At 22.7% G+C, this 25,291-nt stretch overlaps 5 protein-coding genes across 5 annotated transcripts; 2 read left to right on the top strand and 3 right to left on the bottom strand.

The window, feature by feature from the left end:
• Positions 1 to 159: 159 nt before the first annotated feature.
• On the top strand, positions 160 to 4,320 carry LOC127279668 (chromatin accessibility complex 16kD protein-like). Its single transcript, XM_051302178.1, has 2 exons — positions 160 to 329; positions 3,917 to 4,320. Exons 1-2 carry the CDS (start codon positions 195 to 197, stop codon positions 4,298 to 4,300), a joined length of 519 nt encoding a protein of 172 aa, XP_051158135.1. The 5' UTR covers positions 160 to 194; the 3' UTR covers positions 4,301 to 4,320.
• A 219-nt stretch (positions 4,321 to 4,539) lies between these two features.
• On the bottom strand, positions 4,540 to 9,829 carry LOC127279667 (transmembrane protein 199). The gene is made up of 2 exons (XM_051302177.1): positions 9,349 to 9,829; positions 4,540 to 5,063 (listed from the first exon to the last, which is right to left on the bottom strand). Exons 1-2 carry the CDS (start codon positions 9,758 to 9,760, stop codon positions 4,816 to 4,818), a joined length of 660 nt encoding a protein of 219 aa, XP_051158134.1. The 5' UTR covers positions 9,761 to 9,829; the 3' UTR covers positions 4,540 to 4,815.
• A 66-nt stretch (positions 9,830 to 9,895) lies between these two features.
• LOC127279669 (biogenesis of lysosome-related organelles complex 1 subunit 5) lies at positions 9,896 to 11,741 on the bottom strand. Its single transcript, XM_051302179.1, has 4 exons — positions 11,676 to 11,741; positions 11,446 to 11,528; positions 10,179 to 10,367; positions 9,896 to 10,103 (listed from the first exon to the last, which is right to left on the bottom strand). The coding sequence occupies exons 1-4, from the start codon at positions 11,692 to 11,694 to the stop codon at positions 9,936 to 9,938; spliced, it is 459 nt and encodes a 152-aa protein (XP_051158136.1). The 5' UTR covers positions 11,695 to 11,741; the 3' UTR covers positions 9,896 to 9,935.
• Positions 11,742 to 21,079: 9,338 nt separating this feature from the next.
• Positions 21,080 to 22,759, top strand: LOC127279639 (uncharacterized). Its single transcript, XM_051302126.1, has 3 exons — positions 21,080 to 21,159; positions 21,414 to 21,601; positions 22,627 to 22,759. Exons 1-3 carry the CDS (start codon positions 21,080 to 21,082, stop codon positions 22,704 to 22,706), a joined length of 348 nt encoding a protein of 115 aa, XP_051158083.1. The 3' UTR covers positions 22,707 to 22,759.
• Positions 22,276 to 25,130, bottom strand: LOC127279663 (uncharacterized). Its single transcript, XM_051302173.1, has 3 exons — positions 24,797 to 25,130; positions 24,540 to 24,684; positions 22,276 to 23,997 (listed from the first exon to the last, which is right to left on the bottom strand). The coding sequence occupies exons 1-3, from the start codon at positions 25,005 to 25,007 to the stop codon at positions 22,848 to 22,850; spliced, it is 1,506 nt and encodes a 501-aa protein (XP_051158130.1). The 5' UTR covers positions 25,008 to 25,130; the 3' UTR covers positions 22,276 to 22,847.
• Between the last annotated feature and the right edge of the window lie 161 nt (positions 25,131 to 25,291).

The raw sequence follows: 25,291 nt of genomic DNA on the forward strand, positions 1-25,291 counted from the left end.
AATATTTTAAAATGTTACAATAAAGTGGAAAAAATAGGAAACATTATTATATTCAAAAACAGAGAAAGTGAACTGTGCGCACGTGCGCAAAAATGATGCGCAATAAATCGCCGGGAAACTAGCAACATTTTTACATCAACCGTCCGGTATGAATCCAAACGTCCCGTCCAAAATCAAACACAATCCAAACAAATATGGCCGTACAAGCATCACCCGGAAAACTCAAGGAATTAAGATTACCTATTTCACGGGTAAGAACGATTATGAAAAGTTCACCTTATGTTGAAGCAATTGGCCAAGATGGACTATTTTTAGTAACCAAAGCAACAGTAAGTCGACAACTTATATTATTTTTTAATGCCCTCGAGAGATTTTGTATAGTCAATCAATGGAGATTTGTACACAACAAAATAGAAACGATAAACGCGGTTAAATTCAAATTAATTTTTTAACTTGTCAAAAGTAATTATGATATTTTCAGTTATTTATCGTGAAAAAAATTTACGGGAATATATATAGCGAAAAAGTAAGATTTTTTCTTTAAAAAAAAAACAGTGAAGCTATTGACTCAGAAACTTTTGCCTATTATTGAGTAATATTTGAAGAATGTTTGACAATTTTTTTTAATAGAAATACAATAATTATAGTAGTTATAAATATTTTACTAAAATGAAATGTTTATTTTTTTTGATTTTTGAAATTATGATTTAGAATTTTCAATTTTTTTTATACTAATTTAAAAGAAAAACTTTCTAAATATTCAAAATAAAAAAAAAAAGTAAACAAAATACATCTTTTTTAGTATACAATGCAGATCTTCTTTATTTCAATTATTTAAGAAATTTTTAACTCAAATTTTCCTCTACATTAATTATTTTTAATAATTAAAATGGAATTCTTCACAAATTCAATTATTTTAAATTATTTTTCAATTAAAAATTTTATAAAACTCAACAATTGTTTACAATTTTTAAAAAATCAAATAAAATAACCGAAAACTTCAATTTAAAACCTTTTAAAATTTTCCATCTAAAACTTTTTGAAATTTAATACTTTTAATTACAACTCTTCCGAAATTCAATTATTTTTAACGATTTTTTTAAATATTTTTCAAAAATCCTTTTATGTGAAAGCATTTTTCAATTAAAAACTTTTGAAAATTCAAATTCAATTTTTGTCTGTAATTTTTAATAAATTTTTCAGTAACAGAAATCACCAAAAAATTTCAATTCAAAATCACTTGTATTCAATTATTTTCAAAAATTTTAATTTAAAAACAATCTAAAATTTAAATACTTTTAAAAAATGTTGTCTAAAATTATTTGATAAATTATTTTTAGTTCTGTAAAATTTAATTATTGTCTGAAAATAAACAAAATCTTTTGTAATTCAATTATTTCTAAAAATTTCAACTACAACTCTTCCAAAAAATTTTTAACTAAAATTCTTCACTAAATTAATTATTTTTTATAATTTTAATGAAATCCTTCACAAATTCAATTATTTTAAACTATTTTTCAATTAAAATTATTATAAAATTTAATAATTGTTTACAATTTAAAAAAAAAATTAACAAATATAATTAACAAAATTTTTTTAATTCAAATCATTTGAAATTTAATTATTTATTTATTGAAAGTATTTGCAAAAATTTCAATTATTTTTAATAATTATTTAATATTCTTCGAAAATTCAATTATCTGAAAGCATTTTTCAATTAAATACTTTTGGAATTAAATTTTTGTATTTGATTTCTAATGAATTCTTTATCAACAGAAATCACTAAAAATTTCTCTAATTATAATTATAATTATTAAATTTCAAAACATATTGTTAATTTTCAAACAATTATTAAATTTTACAGAACTAAAAATAATTTATCAAACAATTTTTGGAAAACATTTTTTTAATTTAATTGAATTTTCAAAGATTTAAAATTGAGATTTTTGAAATTAATTGAAACTTTAAGTGTTTTGTAATTAAAATTTTAGATGATTTCACTAAAAATTTATTAGAAAATTCAGACAAAATACAATAATTTGAAAATCATTTTTAATTGAAAAATGGTTTCAGATAGTTGAATTTTCAAAGAATATTATTAAAATAGTTAAAAATAATTGAATTTGCTTAGAGTTATAATTGAAATTATTAAATTTCAAAAAAAAAATTTTCGATGGAAAATTTTAGAAATAATTAAATTTTATTTGATTTTAAATTTGGAAAATAATTGAATTTCAGTTCATTTTGAATTGAAAATTTTGGGAAATAATTGAATTTTAATTGAAATTTTGGATAATAATTTAATTTAAGTTCATTTTTAATTAAAAATTTGGATAATTAATTTTGAACAGAAATTTTAGAAAATAATTGAATTTTATTTCATTTTAAATTGAAAACTTGGTAAATAATTAAATTTTAAATTGAAAATTTTGGATAATTATTGGATTTTTAATTGATTTTGAATTAAAATTTCGGGTAATAATTGAACTTTAGTTTATTTTAAATTGAAATTTTTAAAAAATAATTCAATTTTATTGTGATATTTTTTTTAAATTATAAACAATTGTTAAATTTCATAAAAATTTTAATTGAAACATAATTTTGATATAATTGAATTTGTGATGTATTTAATTAAAATTATTAAAAATAATTAATTTAGTGAAGAATCATTTTAGTTCAAAATTTGTTAAATAATTGAATTGAAGAAGATCTGAAGAAGATCTACATTTCATACTAAAAAAATGTATTTTATTTACATTTTTTTTCAAATGTAAAAAAAATGTCGCATTTTATTAAAATAAGTCGATAAAAGTCGTATTTTTGAAAAAAGTCGGAAAAAGTCGTATAATCCGAGGGCTGTATAATTTTCATTTTTATCATTTAATATGTAATAATATTCTAATAAATAAAATTATTATTGATAATATTAATCTTTAATTTCTTTATAACAAACAATTAAATACACAATTTGGCGCGTTTAATTTTGCTAGTTTCTAATAAATTTTTTAGGAATAGAAATCAGCAAAAATTTTATATTAAAAATAACTTGAAGTTCAATTAATTTCAAAAATCAAAATAATTGTAAATCTTTGAAAATTCAATTACTTTTAAAAAATGTTATCTAAATTTATTTGATAAATTATTTTTAGTTCTGTAAAATTTAATTATTGTCTGAAAATAAACAAAATCTTTTGTAATTAAATTATTTCTAAAAATTTCAACTTTAACTCTTCCAAAATTATTATTATTGAAAGGAAATTTTATTTAAAAATTTGTAAAACTTAATTAAGTAGATATTGCTTGAAATTTTTTTGTCTATAATCAAAACTAAAAACTATGACAAAATTTTAAATTCGAATAAATTTCTTAAATCAGATTTTTAAAAAAATTAAAAAATTGAGCTTTAAGACTTTTTTTTAAAAATTTGTTTTACTTAAATAAAATTTTGAAAATTTTTCTAACAATTAGTTCGATTCTGAAATATTCGAAATAAATTTTATTCCTATTGAATTATTCTTATTAAGAAATTAATAAAATAGTTTTAATATCTAATAACATTAGTTATTTAAAGTAAAATATTTATTAACCAATTAAATTTTGTTAAAATAAAAAAATCGAGTTTTTCAATTTTTTTTTGGGAATGTAAATCGTCTAAAACGTTTTTTTTTGCGCCTTAAAGTCGATTCGAGGCCTGTGTTCATAATAACAGACAAAATTTTTTTTTCAATTTAAAAAAGTAAGTAAAAAAAATTATAAATAATTAAAATAACAGAAATAGAGACAAATAAAAGTTTTTTCGCCCTCCTCTTGTCTTTTTAATTTGTTCCCTGACTGATGATTATTTATTATATGTATAGTATAATTTATTTATACTATTATTATTTATTTATAATTTATTTAATTTTTATAATTTCAGGAATTATTTATTCATTATCTAACCGAAGAAGCACATTCACAATCAAAAAAAGGACACAATTTAGATTATAAACATTTGGCGGAAGTTGTACAAAGTAACGATTGTTTAGAATTTCTTCGTGAAATAATGCCAAGGAAAATAACAGTTCGTCAATTTAAACAAATGATGGCAGCAAAAAATGCTGTAAGTTCTTCAGATTCCGACTCCGATAGTCAGTCAGATAGTTCATCATCATCAGACAGTGATGAGGAAAACTCAGACGATTCTTCAGAAGCAAACGAAGATACTAATAAGGCAAATGGAAAAAGTGAATCGAGTGATAAAAGCGAGAACAGCAATTCCAGCGACAGTGATGAAGATAATAAAATGTCCACCGAAAGCTAGTGACTTATCATTTTTTTTTTTTTAAATAGGCAAGTGTTAATACAACTTTGCAATTTCTTTTTTTTTTTTTAGTGTAGATATTTTTCTATTTTATTGGTCAACTAGTTTTTTAAAAAAAAAGAAAAAAAAATATTTTAGACACTTAACGAATATGTAATTGTAAAATAACAAATGTCAATTGCGATAGAATTCACTTAATTATTTATGGAATCATAAATTTAAAAATAAATTGGAAACCGTTTTTTTTTAAATTATTGTTTATTATCTCCTAAAGTAGAGAGAGAGAGTTACAATAATTCTCTTAATTACAATATTAAATGTATTCATTATTTATAGAAAATTGAAGAAATTTTAATATAATTTGTTTCGTATATTTACAATAATTCTAGTTTCATAATGAAGCTATTTACAGATTTTTTTGTTCAGCTTAAAAAAATTAGTCTATTACAATGACGTGAAAGATTTTAGACAATGAAATATTAATGTTCTTAAGTAAATATTCATGTTTATGAAATTTAATCTTGATGTACTTTTCCGGTGGTACCTTCCGGATAATCATATACGTCTTCACTTAGTTTTTTCGCTAGGAAATAAATTTCAGCTAGCGCAATTATTAGGGAGATCATAATTCCCAATAATAATCGAAAACCAAAATCCAAATCGCCGACAATTAATTCCACACCAATAAAACCAAAGGCAAATCCAGCCATAACGGAAAAAACAAATTGCGCCACTGCTATAAGTTGCTTGTTCATTTCTTTAACTGTAACAAAATATTAGATTTTGAACATAGCATTGTTTCTATATTTCATTATACACTTTTTTTTCTTGAAAATTGCAAGCAATCAAAGTACATAATTTATTAATAATTTTTTAATTACACCTCAAAATTTTCAAATAAAATAAAAAATTTAAACATATATGGCAGTTTCTATTTTTTTATAAGCTTTTTTTTATGATTCTGAACAATTAATCGTAAGGATTTTGAAAAATTTCAATTATTAAAAACAATAAAATTTTTGAAAAATAAAAAAAATTGATTAAAAATTAAATTAAAAAAAATTTTTTTTAGTGGAATATAATTTCAGGTTCTGAAAAAATTTCGAAAAAAAATTGTTAACCCTAAACAAGATTAATTATGTTCGGTTTAAATTTTAATAATTATTCCTTAAAAATTCAATTTCCAGACCTCGGATCGACTTTAAAGCACAAAAAAAGTCGTTTTAGTCGATTTATATTCCAATACAAGTCGAAAAAGTCGATTTTTTTTTATTTTAACAAAATTTAATTGGTTAATCAATATTTTACTGTAAATAACTAATGTTATTAGATATTAAATACATTTTATTAATTCTGTAATGAGAATAATTCTATATAAAAATATTATCAAGAAAATTTATTTCGAATATTTCAGAATCGAACTAATTGTAAGACAAATTTTCAAAATTTTATTTAAGTAGGACAAATGAGTCACCGGAAAGTAAAACCACACATAAAATTCTGACTTCCATTGAATTAACATGGCCGTCAGAATTTTATGTGTGGTTTTACTTTCCGGCGACTCAAATTTCTAAAAAAAATTCTTAAAGTTCAATTTTTTCAAGTATTTTACTTTAAATTATTATTGTTATTAGATATTAAATCCATATTATTAAAATTCCTTATTAAGAATTATTCTATAGGAATATTATCAAGAAAATTTATTTCGAATATTTTAGAATCGAAGGCGTAAATTTTTAAAATTTTAATAAAATTTTTGATTTTTTTTTAAATTTTAATTGAGACAAATTTCTAAAAAAAAAATTCCGACAATTCAATTTTAGAATTTTTATTTGAAACTTTTTTTAATAATTGAATTTTTAAAGAAATATTTAAAATTATTAAAATAATTGCATTTTTGAAGAAATATTAAAATTATTAAAAATAATTGAACTTTGGAAGAGTTATAGTTGAAATTTTTAGAAATAATTAAATTTCAAAAGATTTTGTTAAATTTTAGACAATAATGCAAAATTGAAAATAATTTATCAAAAAATTTTAGATAACATTTTTTAAAAGTAATTGAATTTTCAAAAATTTACAATTCAGATATTTGAAATTAATTAAACTTCAAATGATTTTTAGTTAATTTTTTTTTTGATGATTTCTATTACTAAAAAATTTATTAGAAATTGCAGACAAAAATACAATAATTTGATAAATTCTTAAATGCAAAATAGTTTCAGATAGTTGAATTTTCGAAAAATATTATAGAAATCATTAAAATGAATTGAATTTCAGAAGAGTTATTCAGAGTGGCCGCAAGTCAGGGAAAAGTCAGGGAGTAGTCAGGGAATTTTTAAAAATTCTTATAAGTCAAGGAATTTTGATTAAAAGAAACCACAAATTGAAAAACTTTGATACATAAATGTCAATTCAGTTTTTTTTCTTTACACGTTTTTGTAATATAGCTCAATATAATGGTGCCGTCAGATTTTTCATTTTTCAAAGTATTTACTTTTTTTTATAATAAAAGTTTTAAATATAATAAAATTTTGTTATTAAACAATTTTTAATTATCTTATCTTTTCTTTTATGAATAAAATTGTTACTTAAAAAGCATTATAAAAATTTCAATCAGCAATGCAGAATATTAAATAATTCTAAAGTTTTTTAGTCAGGGAAAAGTCAGGGAATTTTGAAAATAAAATTTTGCGACCACCCTAGTTATTATTGAAATTATTAAATTTTTAAAAAATTTAGAAATAATTAAATTTTAGAAGCTTTAAATTAAAATTTTTTACAATAATTGAATTTCAAAAGTTTTTAATTGAAAAATGCTTTCAGATAATTGAATTTTCGAATTTTTATAAATCATTAAACATAATTGAAATTTTTGCAAATAATTAAATTTCAAATGATTTTGAATTAAAAATTTTTGAAAATTTTATTTACTAATTTTTTTAAAATTATAAACAATTATTAAATTTCATAAAAATTTTAATTGAAAAATAGTTTAAGATAATTGAATTTATGAAGAATTTCATTAAAATTATTAAAAATAATTAATTTAGAGAAAAATTTATTAAATAATTAAAATAAAAAAGATCTGAGGAAGATCTGCATTGTATACTAAAAAACGTATTTTGTTTAAATTTTTTTAAAAAATGTAAGAAAAAGTTGCATTTTATTAAAATAAATCGAAAAAAAAGTCAGAAAAAGTCGTATAATCCGAGGTTTGAACTTGTACAATTTTTATATGCTTTTTGTTATTAACCGTCAAATTATAAATAATTTATTAATCAAAAAAGGTCTACAGGCCTCGGATCGGCTTAAAGGCACAAAAAAAGTCGTTTTAGTCGATTTATATTCCAAAAAAAGTCGAGAAAGGCGATTTTTTTTATTTTAACAAAAATATTTTACAGATTTTTAAATAATTTTTTTATTTAAATAATAATACTTTTGGAATAGTTAAAGTTGAAATTTTTAGAAATAATTGAATTTTCAAAGATTATTATAAAAATAGTTAAAAATAAATTAATTTCTTTAGAGTTATAATGGAAATTGTTAAATTTCAAAAAAATTTCGATGGAAAATTTTAGAAATAATTAAATTTTAGAAGCTTTTAAATTCAAATTTTTGAAATAATTAAATTATAATTGAGATTTTGGATAATAATTAAATTTTAGTTGATTTTTTATTGAAAATTTTGATAATAATTAAATTTTACAAGCTTTTAAATTCAAATTTTTAAAGATAATTGAATTATAATTGAAATTTTTGATAATAATTCATTTTTAGTTGATTTTTAATTGAAAATTTTGATAATAATTAATTTTGAATTGAAATTTTGGATAATTATTGAATTTTAATTCATTTTGGGTAATAATTAAATTTTATTTGATTTTAAATTGAAAATTTGGAAAATAATTGAATTTTAAAAGATTTTGAATTGAAATTTTGGGTAATAATTGAATTTGAATTGAAATTTTTGAAAATAATTGAATTTTATTTGATTTTGAATTGATTTATAATTTTGAATTAAAATTTTTTGGCAATTTTATTAGTTATTTTTTTAAATTATAAACAATTGTTAAATTTTATAAAAATTTTAATTGAAAAATAATTTGAAATAATTAAATTTGTGATGAATTTCATTAAAATTATTAAAAATAATTAATTTAGTGAAGAATTTTTGTTAAATAATTGAAATAAAGAAGATATGAAGAAGATCTGCATTTTATACTAAAAAAAATATATTTTTTAAAAAATGTAAAAAAAAGTCGAAATAGTCGCATTTTATTAAAATAAGTCGAAAAAAGTCGTATTTTTGAAAAAATGTTGGAAATAGTCGAAAAAGTCGTTTAATCCGAGGCCTGGGTCTAGATACGGCCTATCTAGGCTTTTTTTGATTAATAAGCTATTTCTAAAATTTTTATTATTTGAAGAGCTCCACGGAATAACGATCTATGGCACAATTGAAAAGCTTGGTTATGAGCTTTCAAAAAATATAAAAATTTTATAAATTAATAGCTGTAAGCGAATTATTGTAACTAATAGAATTAATAATAGTTACCAAAAGTGTAATAAATAACAATTTACATATACATACTTATTACAAATTTCATGAAAATTTACGTTTTTTGAAAGCTCATAACCAAACTTTTCAATTGTGCCATAGATCGTTATTCCGTGGAGCTCTTCATTTATCATCGAAAATATTTTTGTACGCTTTTTTTATGATTCTATACAATCAATCGTATAGATTTGGAAAAATTGTAATATTTAAAAAAAATTAAATTTCTAAAACGGTGAAATAAATTTTGTTTAAAATTTTAATAATACCTAATAATTTTAGATCCCAAATAATGATCTAAAAGTGTGTTTTTAGACAATTCAAAACCAAAAAGTTCCCTTAATCGAATTTTCATTTTATATTTTTTTTAAAAAAATCATCTTTTGATATATTTTGGAAATTATATTACTTAAGATCAGAAAATAATGAAATTTTGCAATATAAAAAAATTCGCAGAAACCCTCTGAAATAATAAAATATAAATTTTCCTTACTTTGTGCAGCTATTGAATCTTCAGGAAAAACTTTTTTATATGGATTAACAGTTTTTGTCATTGATGCATAATCCCTAGCATTTTGTTGGGCTTGAAGTTTTACTAATCGTGCAACAAGTTCGGGATTTTTTGGTTTCACTGGCGGTGTTGGTAAACAAATATTAGCACTCTCCAAAAGTTCGTGCAAATAAACCTTCTCGTTAGAAGAATCTCGATATTTTTCTAAATAAGAATTCAACCACTTTACATCATTTAAAGTTAAAAATGTCTCTTGTCGTTTGCCATAACTTTTTAATGCAATAATATTATCAGGCACCTCATCCTTTTTCTTTACCTGCTTAGCGACGAATTCAATAAGTCTAGTAGTCGGTTTTATTTTTATTGTGTGATCTTTAATTGGCTCGACAAACATTCTAGTCAAATTTTTGTGCAAATGAAAATTAAAAGAAGAAAAATAAAATTTTCAAGCAAAAAAGAGAAAAAAAAAAAAAAAGTGAAAGTTAACAGAAAGAAACGGAATGAAAAGGTGAATCTTAATTTTTCCGACTACCTATATAAGTTTAAGTAGAAAATGCCAGAGTAATCAATTATGGTGTAAGATGTAACTTCCTTTCAAGATCCAAATAAAATTCTTTTAATTCGTTTTCTTTCTCAATGAATTCTTCATCCACTTTCTGACAATTATCCTTCATTTCATTAATAAACTTTTGCCATTTCAATTTTCGAAGTTCTCTTTTTTCTGCTAATTCATTTTCCTAAAAATTATTATTCTTTTTTTTTTAAAGAGAAAAAACAAATGAAATTTGCGAAATAATTAATTTAATACATACATGATTTATTTTCCCTTCTTTTTGAAGAACTCGTTCGCACATACTAAGTGCTTCATCGACTTTTACTTTTAAATTAGGTAACTGAGAATTTCCAAGTTCTATTGTTCTGTCCAACTGGCTTTGATCAATATCGGTTGAATGCTCTATAATTTTGAAGAGGCGTTCGACTTCTCTGTCATTTCTTTTATCCTGAGTACCAAAAAAAGAAAAAAAGAAATATATATTCCATCAAAGGTTACAAAATTAATTTGCTTGAAATTCTGAACGTTCAAATGAACAAACAATTTATTTACAACTTTTTTAATTTCAAAATTTATTATAAAATTTTGCTTTTTTTATTCAAAAATACATTAATAAATTAAATATTTACCAAAATTTTTTTATTTTTCATTGTCTGAGTAATTTTTTTTAAAAAAATTCTAGAATAAAAAAATTATTTCGTTCATTTGAACGTTCAGAACTTCAGGCACATCAAAATTAAAAGAATTGAAAAATAATAAACATTTCTTTTACTTTTATTACTTTTAAAAAAGTTCAATTAACCGAAAGTTTTTTGAAAAATTACAACAGCAATGAAAAATAATAAAGTATATTAAATTAATAAATTATCAATTTATTTTTGGATAAAAAAAACAATATATTACAATCAAAAAAATAATTTTTAAACATTTTTCATTTATTTCAAAGTTCAGAATTTTAGGCACATAAATTTAGTATTAAAAAGTAAAATATTATTTTTTATACATTTTTTGTTATTAACGTCGGTTAAGTTTACAACAATTAACGATTTAGAAGAAAAAATATTTTTCTATACAAATTATTAAAAATTTTTTGTCTAAACAAATTTTTATAACATTTCTCGATTAACAATTTTTAAAAGAAAATAATTTGAAGGCAAAAAAATTTATTACTTTTCGAATGAAAATTATTTTTTCTTTTCAATCGTTGATTATAAACATTTTGAACTTCATCGATGTTAAAATTATTAGTGAATGTATTTTCCGAGCATAATTTTTTTTTTTTATATATTTATAAATTAAGATACTTGTCTTACAAAAAGAAATACAGGAAAATTAATAATTAGCCAATTTTTCACAAATTAAATTCAACTTACAAAAAATATGAAATCAGAATAATGAAAAAAATTCTAAAAAAATAGAATACACCCTAACCTAAAATTGTGAAAATTTTTTGTCTGAATAAAAATATTTTTATTTGAAACATTAGAAAAATTATGATAAAATAAAGAAATAATTTCATTTTGTACCTGATATTCTCTCAAGAAAAATGAAACTTCTCCTTGAATGAACGATCGATGATCAAAAAGCCGAGTCCAAATTTCACCAACGTCTATTAAAAAGTAAAATCACGTTCACGATAAAAAAAAAAAAATTTTAATTATGTACTACAAGAGAGTACTATGAAATGATTTTAAATTTAAATTACATGAGAAAATGATGATATGTAATAGAATATTTAAAAACTACTTGTTCACACCTTTTACAATATACGCCATGTTTTGGTAATAACATCTCGTGACAGATAGAAAATTATTTGCGCACATGAACTACGCAGTTTTATATTGTCACACCTGACAAATGCGCGCGTAAAAATCAAATTTAAAATATCATCTTTTTTCTCCAATATTATTTTTGATAAAATATACAAGAATTTAATTAATAATATATGATAATAATTATAATAATATATAGAAAAGGAATGTTTTTTTTCTAATAAAAAAGTTATTAAATTTTAATTATAAAAAAATATAATTTAAAATTAATTCTCGTAGAGAAAAAAATGTAATTCATTTAGAATATAATTATTATAAATCTGATGTTATATGGTCTGTAATTTATGGTACATATGAAATTTATTGTATAGTTAACTAGGTGATTTATTACAGTTATGACATAAAATGATCGTATAAAATATTCTCATCATACTGAATCAAACGATAATTATAGTTTAAGTTTCTTTGGTACATTATATTATTATTACATATAATATAGGTAATAATATATTATATACATTATATATAAAATATATACAGGTGATAATAATAAAAATTTGTAATGTAATTTAATATCTAATTTTAGATTTATTAAATATAAATGTTCTTTATTACTAAAATACTTCAAAAAAAAGGAAAATGTGACAGAAGCAAAATATTAAAGGTTATGTTTTGAAAATTTTAGGTTATGTTCATGGAAGTTTTTGCTTTATTAAAGATTTATTTTTGATTATTTGACATCAAAAGCATTTTTTACTGAAAATATTGCATCTAATAAATAATTAAATAATAATAGTTTGTACCGAAAACTAATCGCTTTTATTTATTTTTACTGCAAAGTTTATTTCCGTCAAAAACAGCTAAGCACTCTTTCACCGTGGAGCGTCACATTTATGATGAAAGTGATAAAGTCAAAAGTCAAATGATAAAGTCACATACGCCAAAGTGTAGGGTCCATCTGTAATTGCATCTCCGATTTTTTCTTCTTTTAGTACTAATTGAGATTAGCTTCCATGAATTTTTTCAAATTTTTTTAGAAAGCCGCCCCCACAGCACCGAAAATTTCCTGAAAATTTCCTAAAGATTTATTTGCAAACTTCGGAAACTTTAATTGCAAAGTTTAGAGAAAATTGTATAAAGATTTAAATGTCCAAAATGAGTAAATGTTTGGCGTAAAACTTGACGGAAGATTTAAATTAAATTTTCCAGAAATTTTCGACGCGAAAATTGAGTGAAGATTTAAATTAAAGTTTCGTGAAATGTTTGGCGTAAAAGTTGACTAAAAATTTAAATTAAATATTTATTAAAAATTTATACCGAAAGTTGAGTGAAAATGTAATTTAAATATTCAGTCAATTTTTGTGACGAACATTTCCTAAAAATTTAAATTAAATTTTCAGAAAAGGTTGGACGAAAATATTTGTAAAAAATACAAAAATAATATTTAAGAAGTATTAATATCATTATTAATATTAATAATAATAATAGATAGATAGACAGATAGATCTTTATTATTATTATTATTATTATTATTATTATTATTATTATTATAAAAAAAAAAAATTTACTATCTGGGATTAAAAATAATATTTAAGAAGTATTAATATCATTATTAATATTAATAATAATAGATAGATAGATAGATCTTTATTATTATTATTATTATTATTATTATTATTATTATTATTATTATTATTATTATTATTATTATTATCAATAAAAAAAATTTACTATCTGGGATTAAAAATAAAATAAATAATATACAAACAATATTATTTTTGTATTTTTTACAAATATTTTCGTCCAACCTTTTCTGAAAATTTAATTTAAATTTTTAGGAAATGTTCGTCACAAAAATTGACTGAATATTTAAATTACATTTTCACTCAACTTTCGGTATAAATTTTTAATAAATATTTAATTTAAATTTTTAGTCAACTTTTACGCCAAACATTTCACGAAACTTTAATTTAAATCTTCACTCAATTTTCGCGTCGAAAATTTCTGGAAAATTTAATTTAAATCTTCCGTCAAGTTTTACGCCAAACATTTACTCATTTTGGACATTTAAATCTTTATACAATTTTCTCTAAACTTTGCAATTAAAGTTTCCGAAGTTTGCAAATAAATGTTTAGGAAATTTTCAGGAAATTTTCGGTGCTGTGGGGGCGTTTTCGAGTTATGGAATTTTGAAAATTGGAGAATTTTCATGACTTTCAATTTTTGAGTGCTCATAACATCCTTAAAAATGCATCAATTTTAAAAGTATTTTTTTTCAAAATGTGTGTTATTAAACGTACTTTTCAAAAAAAATATCGAAATTTTTTTTAAACGATAATACTAATCAAATTTGTGAGTTTTAATGATAAAAAGTCATTTGACGTACTGATAGATTTTTTTCAAAAAAACTACTTCTTATTACGAAACTTTTAAGCCTAGCCCGATAATAGGCAAACGATTTTTACAATATTTTCGGAATTTTTCAAAAATTTTTGAATTTTTTAAAAATATTTTTGGTTTTTTTTATACTACGTACTTTTATGTATTTTGATGCGCTGATTACGAAAATCATAGTGACAATACCCAAAAATTTGATTTTTTTAGTGAAAACCATAAAAAAAATGCCAAAATTTATAGTTTTTTTCGTTTATTGGGTAAAATATGCAAAAGTAAAAAAATGCATAAGATAAAAAAAATGTATTTTAATAAGATCTATAACTTTTGTTTAAAAGTTTTTTTTTAATTTTGCATATTTTACCCAATAATCCCAAAAAAAAACCATAAATTTTGGGACTTTTTTTATGGTTTTCATTAAAAAAATCAAATGTTTGGCTATTGTCACTATGATTTTCGTACACTGAAAAAAAAATTTATTTGGTTCAAATACTCGATTACTTGACTTTTATCAAATAAATATTTATTTGTATCAAATAATTATTATTTGAGTCAATTAAATGATATTTGTTTCAAATACAGAAATTATTGGTTCAAATACAATTTATTTAATTCAAATAAAAATTATTTGGTTCAAATAAATATTTATTTGATAATACTCAAGTAATCGAGTATTTGAATCAAATAAATTTTTTTTCAGTGTAAACAAGGCAACAAAATACATAAAATTACGTAGTATAAAAAAACCAAAAATATTTTTAAAAAATTCAAAATTCAAAAATTTTTGAAAAATTCCGAAAATATTGTAAAAATTGTTTGCCTATTATCGGGCTAGGATTAAAAGTTTCGTAATAAGAAGTAGTTTTTTTGAAAAAATCGATCAGTACGTCAAATGAGAAAAATGACTTTTTATCATTAAAACTCAAAAATTTTATAACAATATCGTTTTAAAAAAAAATTCGATTTTTTTTGAAAAGTACGTTTAAAAATACACATTTTGAAAAAAAAAAACTTTTAAAATTGATGCATTTTTAAGGAAGTTATGAGCACTCAAAAATTGAAAGTCATGAAAATTCTCCAATTTTCAAAATTCCATCACTCGAAAACGGCTTTCTAAAAAAATTTGAAAAAATTCATGGAAGCTAATCTCAATTATTACTAAAAGAAGAAAAAAATCTCAAAAAAATTGGAGATGCAATTGCAGATGGACTTACACTTTGGAGTGGAATACATCATATATATATATATACAGTAACTGAAGGTTATGTGATTGTTGTGAATTTTCATGGAAATATTCTCCACAGGTTGCAAATATGCAATTTTTTAAAAATAAATTTAGAAAAAAATGTTAATAAACAGAAGAAATTATTATTTTATAATATTAACTTAATTTTACTGAAAAATATTTTTTTTTTTTTTTAAATATGAATTTTTTTTTAAAATTATTAAAACTTGCTTTTTCCTGTTATATTAACTTAATGTCACTGGAAAATAATTTTTTTTTCAAAAATACCTAATTGATTTTTTAAATTTTTTTCAGAAATTATTAAAAATTATCAAAAAATTATTAAAATTTGCTTTTTCCTGTTATATTAACTTAATGTCACTGGAAAATAATTTTCTTTTTCAAAAATACATAATTAATTTTTAAAAATTTTGGAAAAATTTAAAAGTTTGTTCAAAAAAAAAGCGAAATTGTTCAAATATTTATTATAAAATAAACTATTTAAAAATTGACTTTTGATAAATGTTATTCAAAAGTAAATTTAAGAAAATCATATTTAAATAGAAAAAATGGAATTAAAAAAATTTTTTTTTTAAACTCATAATTTTTATAAGCCTTTAAAATTTGTTTTTAAACTTTAACAAAAGTGTAATTTGTCAAAGCATTAAATTTTATTTCCTTATTAATTGAAACTATATAATAAATATAAATGAAATATTATTCTACTATTGATTAATATTGTCCTGCAATTACATATAAAATAGATATTTTGTTAATACAATAAACACATTCATTTTAATTATTATTATTTATTTTCAAAATAAAAATATTCATCACATTTTTAAACATATTTCATGGTACTTATATAATTTTATACCTGTTACCCATTTAAAAACATGTTTGTATGTGAAATCTGAAAAATGTTACGTATAAATTTGCGACACAATACAACAAAGAATAATTCCGACTCTTCTCCTTCTGCTCCCCACCTAAATGCATTATGCAATTCTTTCAATGACTTCTTCAATAGTATAAATTATGTTTTAATATTTTTTTCATTTATATACATATTTTAGTGACGTAATATCTTGTAATGCATGCTATATATATATATATAAAAATAGGAACATATTGTTGGTCTAATATTCGGATAGAAATGGTGACAGCTCAATTTTGACTTTATCCCTTTTGCTTGATCCCACAACATAAATATAAATTTTACTAAACGAAATCGACTTTATTTCAAATCTATTTTTTATTCTAACATTACATAGGAATATAGTATATAAGAATTTTTAGGTGAAGTGATATAGGTGAAAAAATTTTAAATAATAACTTTCGCGCTAAACATTTATTCATGTGGGACATTTAAATCTTTACACAACTTTCTCTAAACATTGCAATTAAATATTCCGAACATTTCAAATAAATCTTTAGGAAATCTTTAGGAAAGTTTCGGTACTGTGGGGGTAACTATTGAATGTTATACTTCGTGAAAAAATTGTTTCCATTTGGACCAATATTTTCTGTGGGTGAAAGTTTTGAAGCTTTACATTGTAATTTCTTTTTCTTAAATAGTGAAATAAATTTTCTTTTTAAGGGGAAGGGGATGTATGGTTAATTCGGTGTAAAAAAGGCAATTTTTTAATAATTTTTTTCGGTGATATAAAGTGTGTTACTTTATTAACTTAATTTCCACATATTAATACAATATTTGAAGTATATTTTCCTAAATTCTCATTGAAAAATATTGCAAATTGAACGAGTGGCAGTAAATCTCTTCAGGCGCCTCGTAAAAAAATGGATTTGCGGTGTTCAACGTAACTCGCAACGGAATCATCCAAATTAAAAAAAAATTTTTTTTGTTAAAGGAGATGTTTTTCGAGGTAACTACGAGGTTTTTTTTTTTTGATTTTTCGATTTTTCGCAGCACTTGAAACTCAAAAACTCGATTTTCGCTGAAAAAATCGATCTATTTTTTACTATACAATTAATAATTATTGAAAAAAAGCTCTCGTAGTTACCTGGGGAATTTAGTCAGGAAGAACTGTGCAAAATTTCAGAGCGATTGGTTCAGTAGATTTTGAGATATCGTGAACACGGACTTCAAAAATGTCATTTCAAGAAAAACGCAATTTTAAATTTTGACAAAATATTTCACTTAAAAATTTGTAACATATTTAATTTTTTTATTTTGCAACTATTAAAAAATAATATGTCAGTAATTTTTCATCCTCACATTTCCTGAACATTTCGCTGAAATTTTTAGTACAATCGGAACTGCAATATTTCTTATAGGCGGACATTTCATTGCTTGCATCAAAATTTCATTGACCTTTCATTGAAATATTTCGAATCTTTCAATAAAATATTCAGGACAAATTCAGGAAATTTTATGTGCTGTGTGGGAAATAAAAAGATATAGATGAAAAAATGAGCCTAAAATGTTTAAATCTTGAAAATTAACAGTTTTAACTCAAGGAAATTCTAGGTCCATTTTTTAAATTTATTTGTTCCGGTAGGAAAAAACTTCAGTTTTCGTAAAAAAGAATCGTGTCTTTCACTCCAAAAAAAAGCCAATTTTTTTTTTTCAAAAATTCATTTCATCAATTGAAATGGCGTCAAAAAGACTATGGATATTGATATTGAAAATTTTTTTATTATTTAATTGAAAAAGTTACCAAAGCAAAAGAGCGTTTGAAAAGAAACGTTTTTTCATCTTTATCACTTCACGTGAATTCCCCCTATTATATATATAGCACTCTACTCAATCCATTAAATCTTTAATATCCGCAAGTATAATAATCCATTTTCACAATTAGATTCATATGATTGTAGATATAGTTGATGTTTATTAATTTTCCTTCACACTATTGGATATAATAGCTCTCTGTCTGGCTAGACAAAAGTCTATTGTTCACATATTATTAAGAGAATTAAACCTCCTGTTTTTTTTAATTTGCTTGATTTTTCAATCTCAAATAACGTATATAAAAATTTATTTATTTAAGAAATAATAATAAAAAGTGAAATATTAATTTTTTTAATAATTACATTTCTCTAGATTATTAGTATATATAAACTTATTTTACACCTTACCTTAAATTTTAATTTTTCAAAATTAATTTTTTTTTCTTAAACTTAAATATTTTTCGAGCAAAAAACGTTTAAGAAACTTTTTTTCTAGGACTAAAAGTGAAAAAGTTATGAATAATTGAAAAAAAAGTTGCACTAATTTTTTAATGCAAATATCTCGAAAAATAATAAATATTTTTTTTCAAAATTTTTTTTACTCAATTAGACCCATAACCTCTACCCAAAAATGTAGTATATGGAAGAAATCGGAGGATAGACCCCTCAATCTCACGTGAAATTGATCACCTATATAAATCGTCTATATCAACTTGTTCCACATTATTTGGATCACTTTTTGATATCTAAAATTTATATCAAAGTATAACTGTCACGGACGGTATGTAGTTATTGAAAAGTTATTATGAACTGATTTCTTGATTTCACTACATTTTTTACTATCGAGAATAATATTATTATTTTTATTTTGAGATGCGTAACAGAAGAAAAATTATATAATATAAACAGTCGAATAAAAAAAAAACTTTTTTTTGGAGATGAATTAGAAAACGCTAAATTGGGTTGGTTTTCACAACATATTAAAGGTGAGTTTACAATTTGCATATTTTCTGAATATTTAAAATTATTTTTTTAATCAAAATGATTATTGAAACTACAATCAATTACAAAATAAAAATAACAAATATTAATCTGCAAACAACAGATATGTACATACTATGTGCAATTTACAGTAAAACGTCCAAAATGTAACAACTTTTTAGAGTCAGTTTTTTAAAAGGCGTTTACGGTACACTGTAAAAAGTCCAAACAGAATTTTCCCAAAGATAGGAATTTTACTTTTAAGAATCCATGGCACAAATACTATATTAAATGCAGAAATAATACAGGGTCCAAAATGGAAAATACAATATTTGGTAATTTTACTATTTCGAATATTGGGATTTTCCATTCCTCGGCGAAATTCCTACTTTTAAAGTGGGTAATGTTACCCACTTTCAAAAGGACGAAATGACTGAAGGCTGTGAAACTGCACTAGATGGGAAAATTACCATTGGCGAACGTAACCTTACTAAAGCAAAAATGACAATTCCACACTGTAGTATTTTTCCTGTTTTTAATGTAGTATAATCACAAGTGTTGGTAATATTCCCGTTTCTTTAGAAAAATACATTAGCGTGTAAAATTACCATTTTTTAAAAGTAATATTAACAATTTTTGGAAAATTCCCCAATTTTGAAATTCATAATATACGCACACATTTACGATTTATGCGCTGTGTGCAATCGTTAATGCCTGGCAGCAGTCGGCATTCATCGACAATTGTCTTTTTGATTGTAAAGATGACGTAAAAATGGTAAAATTTTACGACACGAGTTATTTTATCCTTACATAGGACAATTCATAAAAGTTTTTGTTCATAATTTAAATTAAACTTGAATATGAAAAACAAAAATGTTAATGTTTCTTGTGCAAAAATATAGGAATAAAATATAGAGTCTAATTGTGTTTATAATTATTTTTTCTTTATTTTATAAAATTCTTTAGCGAATATTAATAACTTAAAAGTAAATACCTTCATCGTAATCGCATAAAAAGTATAAATTATTCCTATATTTTTTTCTAAACATAAAAATTTAATATTTTATAAAATTTCGGAAAAGTACTGATGTCTGTATATTTACTTTCTCCTGCGTTTAAAATACCAGAAAGTGTAACTGTACAGTTCGTGGCAATTTTCCCATCTCGTCTGGAAAATTACATAACCTAAAAATTTTATTCCCATCGACAGTAAAGGTGCCGTTCTGATAGTGGGTAATAATCTTTCCCACTTTCAAAGTGGTAAAATTCCATTAAGTCTTTTTACAGTGTATAGTCAAGGCCAACGTGAAAAGAAACGTAACCGGAATCGTAATCGCAAACGCAACCAGAATAATGAGTTAGAGAAGGACAAACAATATGTCTATCCTTCTCTAACTCAGTCTTCCGGTTACCTTTCTATTCTTCCTAGACCTTCACATGAAGCAGATTAGCAGAATATATTTCAGCTAATCATGCGATTGCAGGGGATTTTTCGATCACCTGATTGGCTGCAATATATTCTGCTAATTGGCGAAGCAAAATGATGGAGTCGCCGCCCTGGTGAATGGCGGGAGAACTAGAGTTAGTGGAAAAAATTCAAATAATGTATGGGAAAAAGATTAATTATTTAAATAATTAATTCACTAATTGTTATGTCACCCTAAATATTGTAGAATTGTACAATGTAGTTATTAATTTATCCTATAGAAAAGAAATTTTTCAAAAAAAGCTTATCCTTTTTAAATTATAGCGCGTTGTTCACGATCAGTACAAACATACATATATATGTATACATACACGAGCTATGACGTCTAAATATTTACATTTCTGCGTTACAGTCAGATGTTTACAAATTATTTTTTGAGTAGTATATGTATAATGATTAAAAATATTAGTCTTGCAAACATTTTTAAATTTGCAGGAGGTTTAAAACGCCCATTGAAAGAAGGAGAACAAATATTAATAAACAAACGTATTATTCAATGTGGCTTTGAAAGTCGTGTAAGTGACAAAATGAAAATTGTTTCTCTTTGTATGTCTTCTTGTCGAGATAAAACAACTTGTTACAAAGTGGTAATCACAATTAAAAAAAAAAGTATGATACCTTATTGCTCTTGTATAGCTGGAGCAAATGGTAAATGCAAGCACGTATTTGGAACTTTGATGTATATAAATCGGTCAGTTGGGAAGAAAAATTTATTAAAATGATTTGCCAAAAAGACAGTAACTTTGAAAATTTTACAAAATAAATAAAATTTTTCAACAATTCTAATTCTTTTAATGAGTGTAATTGTTAGATGTAAATTGTGGAATTTTTTCATATACATATGAAGAAGAATTTTCAAAGTGTCTTTTGATATATGTATTTTATATTGCTTTTTTTCATTTTTTCATGCCAAATTTTATTTATATATACATATATATGTTCCAGTATAGGGCTAGAGAACTTGCCGAATTTAAGTTGTACCGATTTACAACAAAATTGGGGTAAATGGAAAAAGAAGGCAAATTTTGTTACGGGTGTATCCATAAATAATTTATGTCACTATCAAAAAAAGCAGACAATCGTAAAAATGACACAAGATCTGGAAGACGATATTCTACAATCGCTACTTTCGGGTATAAAATTAATAAATTAGACTTTGCATAAGAAAAGGTGAAGTTTAATAATACTCGAAATTCTAACTATTCATTATAAGTATATTTTATTTTTTACAAAGTTGTTTTCAGTCACATTCATTTTGAGACGGTGAATGTATCTACTTTTTTTATTATTACAAACGAAAGCTTCACGTTTTTTATATAAATATCTAGAGTTTTACAAAAAATTTAATGTTACATATGAAAGAAACTTTGAGTTATAGTTAGAAAATAAACTTAAGTAACTTAAAACTACTTAACTTAAAAAAAATGTTAAGGACGTTTATACCCGAAATGCAGACCTTCAGAAAAAAATTAAAATTGTTTTTAAAAAGTAAAAATATTATTAATTTTTTTAAGAATAAAGGTCAATTTTCTAGAAAAATATTAATTATTTACACATTATTCAAGTAATCAAAACATTTTTCATATCGCTTTTTGCCGATTTTTTAAAAATGATTCGATTTGAATCAATGATTGCTTATTTTTCAGAAAATGATTCTTTACAAATTTACCGTTTTGAAAATATAGTCATTTGTTCAAAAAGAGTGAAATATTTTTGAAACAAATTACTATTATTTTCTATAGAGAAAATAAACCATCATTGATTCAAATCGAATCATTTTTAAAAAATCGGCAAAAAGCGATATGAAAATGTTTTGATTACTTGAATAATGTTTAAATAATTAAATTTTTTTCTAGAAAATTGACATTTATTCTTTCAGAAAATAATAATAATATTTCTACTTTTTAAATAACAATTGTAAATTTTTTTCTAAAAATCTGCTTTTCTAGAATAAACGTCCTTAATAACTTGGAAAGTATATCAATTCTTCCAAGATATATATTCAATGTTATTTATGTATTTAAAAATTTTCAAAACTCAATGTATCAACATTTTCAAAAACTTTAACATTTTAATTTTTTTTTGAAAAAATAACATTAAATTTTTTAATAAAAGTGCAATTTTGGTTATTTTATTTTTTATATGTTGCTGCTTATAGGAGTACCACTATGTGAGGCAGCAATACATATGGCTCGAGTGAGAGAAACCAGTAAAAAATTAAATTTACCGAGGGTTTAATGCAATATAAGTTTTTAAAAATTTCTCAAATTTTAAAGTTTTATACTTTTTATTTTTTAGAAATGTTTTTAATATGCAGAATACACTTAACAATAAAAATGAAATTTAAGATAAAAAAAAAACGAAAAAACTTTTTTCCTATTAAAACTTGTCTTCTTTTAATATCGGAGGTGAAAGGTTTACAAGTCCACAGATAACACGCATTATTTCAGGACTCCAAGAAACTACATCCCAACTTAAGGGACCTTTCAAAATTTTGAAAATTTTTAAACGTTGAATCGATCTTTCTACATGTACTCTCGCTGAAGCAATTTTTTGATTTAAATTCGCTTCCTGTGGTGAGAATTGTACAACAATTTTACTCTTAGAGCAGGGCATAATTAATTTAATTTTACGCTTTTTACACTCATTTTGGATTAACACACCTTTATCGCACATTACACTATCTTCATCAGGAATCAATTTATCAAGAATACCAGATTCAACAATTATTTGTTTATCGGAGGCACGTCCTGCATATGAATCACTGACGAAAGATATTAGACCTGATGGAGTTATTCCTACAATAAATTTAACAGTATGTCCACTTTTATACTGTGAATAAGTCGCGATTCTACATTTTAAACATTTTCTTTTTTGAATGGGTATTTCGGTTCCGTCAAAAATAACTCGTGTCGATGGAAAAAATTTGAAGCATTTTGGCATATTTTCTAAAATTTCATCTTTTGGAGGCCATCGAATAAGAGGCGACAAACACGCACTTAGTAATCCAAGCATGGTATAGAATTCATTTCTGCATGTTTGGCGAGATACCCTAAAAAGAATGGCTATGCAAGCGAAACTTAAATTTAACTTCAACTTTGCTAAAGTTAAAATAATTTGGTCTTTTAAATTCAATTTGGAAGTCGCTTTTCCCATTTGATTTGTTTTCTTCACTTTTTCTATTGAAGATTTTAAATAGGCGAAATTATCGAAGGATGTTACACCTGAGACAGTATTTAATTTAGTGTCTGTGTCTAAGAAATCGGAAAAAATGAAGCTTTCTTGTACTTGGAGAGACTTGTCGCAAGTTTCCTTTTCCGTTTGAACTTCTTTGTCAAACATAACTTTTTCAATTGTCTTCATATTACGCGTAATTATTCTTGTACCTTGACACATACTACACTTTTGCACTTGAATTTCCATAGACTTTTCAATGTTATCATTCACCTTCAACTCTGTATGCATTTCAACATCGACTATATCTTCATCATCTCTATGGAGACGTTGCAGTTTATGCAAATTCAAAAACCTAAACAGTGTGAAAAATTCAATTAAAAACAAATAAAAAATAATTTAATTTTTCAGTGTTATTTATTTATTCAGGTAAGTAAAAAAGTGAAAAAAATAGAGTAATAAAAAAGTTAAATAATATTTTATTTAACTAAAAATCATATACAGGATCATTTAGGGTAATTGGAAACAGAATTTCTAATGTTCACCAATAACGTAACCGCAATTTTCAATTTTTAAGCCTGAGATTGAAATATTGATGTCGAAAATATTTATTTGTATGTAAATTAAGCTCAAAAATCTTTCGTTTCTAATTACCCTAACTGACCCTACAGTTCTAATGAAAAATATGATTTTTCAAATTGTACTCTACAAAATAAAATTATCGATAAAAGAACGAATCATTAAAAAAAGAATAATTTGTAAGTTTTGCTTTCTATTTTTCAAACACTTTTATATATATATATATATATATATATATAAGTATTTTTTATTTATAATTTTCATTTCAAATTTAATCAAAAAACTTTATTAATAACATATGGAAAATAAATATTATACCTCTTAGAGTTATTACGTTTCATTACTCGCATCTCTCTTTCCTTCATTGTGTTTTGATTTTTTATTTTTTGTGTAATTAAAGTAACAGGTAAATATAATGAAGGAACTACATTTTTCTTTAAATCTCTTCTGAATCCATTGGCATCTTTAAAATAAATATTGTAGTGATTAGTAAAATATTTGCATAAAATTTCGATGAAAGACTTACTTCCTTTTAATTTACTAAATATAAAAGGTAACTTTAATTTTTGACTTACTAATAAAATAATCCTGCTTTAGAAAATGTTTACTACACACCAGTGTGTGTTTTGTGATACTTTCGCTTTTCATTTTTAATATTTTTAACCACTGCTTTTTTTGACGTTCATTTTTTGGAAACTTGTGAAAACTTATGTTTTCAGTTATACTCTCCTTGACTTCGCACTGAGGTACGTAACACATTCTACGTTTCCTTGTAGACATTTTCATTTTCTTTTTAACAAATATGAGCAAAAATCACCAATTTGTTATTTATTAACAATTACAAAACTTTTGTAATCAAAGCAAAGGAACATAAACTAAGTTAAGTCGTTTAGAGTGATTCTATGCATATATGATATACATATATATGTATGTTTGTACTGATCGTGAACAACGCGCTATAATTTAAAAAGGATAAGCTTTTTTTGAAAGATTTCTTTTCTATAGGATAAATTAAAAACTACATTGTACAATTCTACAATATTTAGGGTGACATAACAATTAGTGAATTA

Source organism: Leptopilina boulardi, unplaced genomic scaffold (assembly GCF_019393585.1).
Source record: "Leptopilina boulardi isolate dan_hultmark-lab unplaced genomic scaffold, ZJU_Lbou_2.1 LbouV2_221, whole genome shotgun sequence".
In the NCBI taxonomy this organism is placed as follows: Eukaryota; Metazoa; Arthropoda; class Insecta; order Hymenoptera; family Figitidae; genus Leptopilina; species Leptopilina boulardi.

Excerpts from the sequence above, each read along its gene's own strand:
- LOC127279669 (XM_051302179.1), bottom strand. Across the intron at positions 10,368-11,445 it reads TTTTCTTGAGAGAATATCAG|GATAAAAGAAATGACAGAGA; the intron begins GTACAAAATGAA and ends TTTGGTACTCAG. Across the intron at positions 10,104-10,178 it reads AAGAAGGGAAAATAAATCAT|GAAAATGAATTAGCAGAAAA; the intron begins GTATGTATTAAA and ends AATAATTTTTAG.
- LOC127279639 (XM_051302126.1), top strand. The coding sequence starts at position 21,080 with ATGATACCTTATTGCTCTTGTATAGCTGGAGCAAATGGTAAATGCAAG. Across the intron at positions 21,160-21,413 it reads ACTTTGATGTATATAAATCG|TATAGGGCTAGAGAACTTGC; the intron begins GTCAGTTGGGAA and ends TATATGTTCCAG. Across the intron at positions 21,602-22,626 it reads TCTACAATCGCTACTTTCGG|GAGTACCACTATGTGAGGCA; the intron begins GTATAAAATTAA and ends TGCTGCTTATAG.
- LOC127279668 (XM_051302178.1), top strand. The coding sequence starts at position 195 with ATGGCCGTACAAGCATCACCCGGAAAACTCAAGGAATTAAGATTACCT. Across the intron at positions 330-3,916 it reads TTTTAGTAACCAAAGCAACA|GAATTATTTATTCATTATCT; the intron begins GTAAGTCGACAA and ends TTATAATTTCAG.
- LOC127279663 (XM_051302173.1), bottom strand. The coding sequence starts at position 25,007 with ATGAAAATGTCTACAAGGAAACGTAGAATGTGTTACGTACCTCAGTGC. Across the intron at positions 24,685-24,796 it reads AAAGCAGGATTATTTTATTA|ATGCCAATGGATTCAGAAGA; the intron begins GTAAGTCAAAAA and ends TTTATTTTAAAG. Across the intron at positions 23,998-24,539 it reads AAACGTAATAACTCTAAGAG|GTTTTTGAATTTGCATAAAC; the intron begins GTATAATATTTA and ends CACACTGTTTAG.
- LOC127279667 (XM_051302177.1), bottom strand. The coding sequence starts at position 9,760 with ATGTTTGTCGAGCCAATTAAAGATCACACAATAAAAATAAAACCGACT. Across the intron at positions 5,064-9,348 it reads AGATTCAATAGCTGCACAAA|TTAAAGAAATGAACAAGCAA; the intron begins GTAAGGAAAATT and ends ATTTTGTTACAG.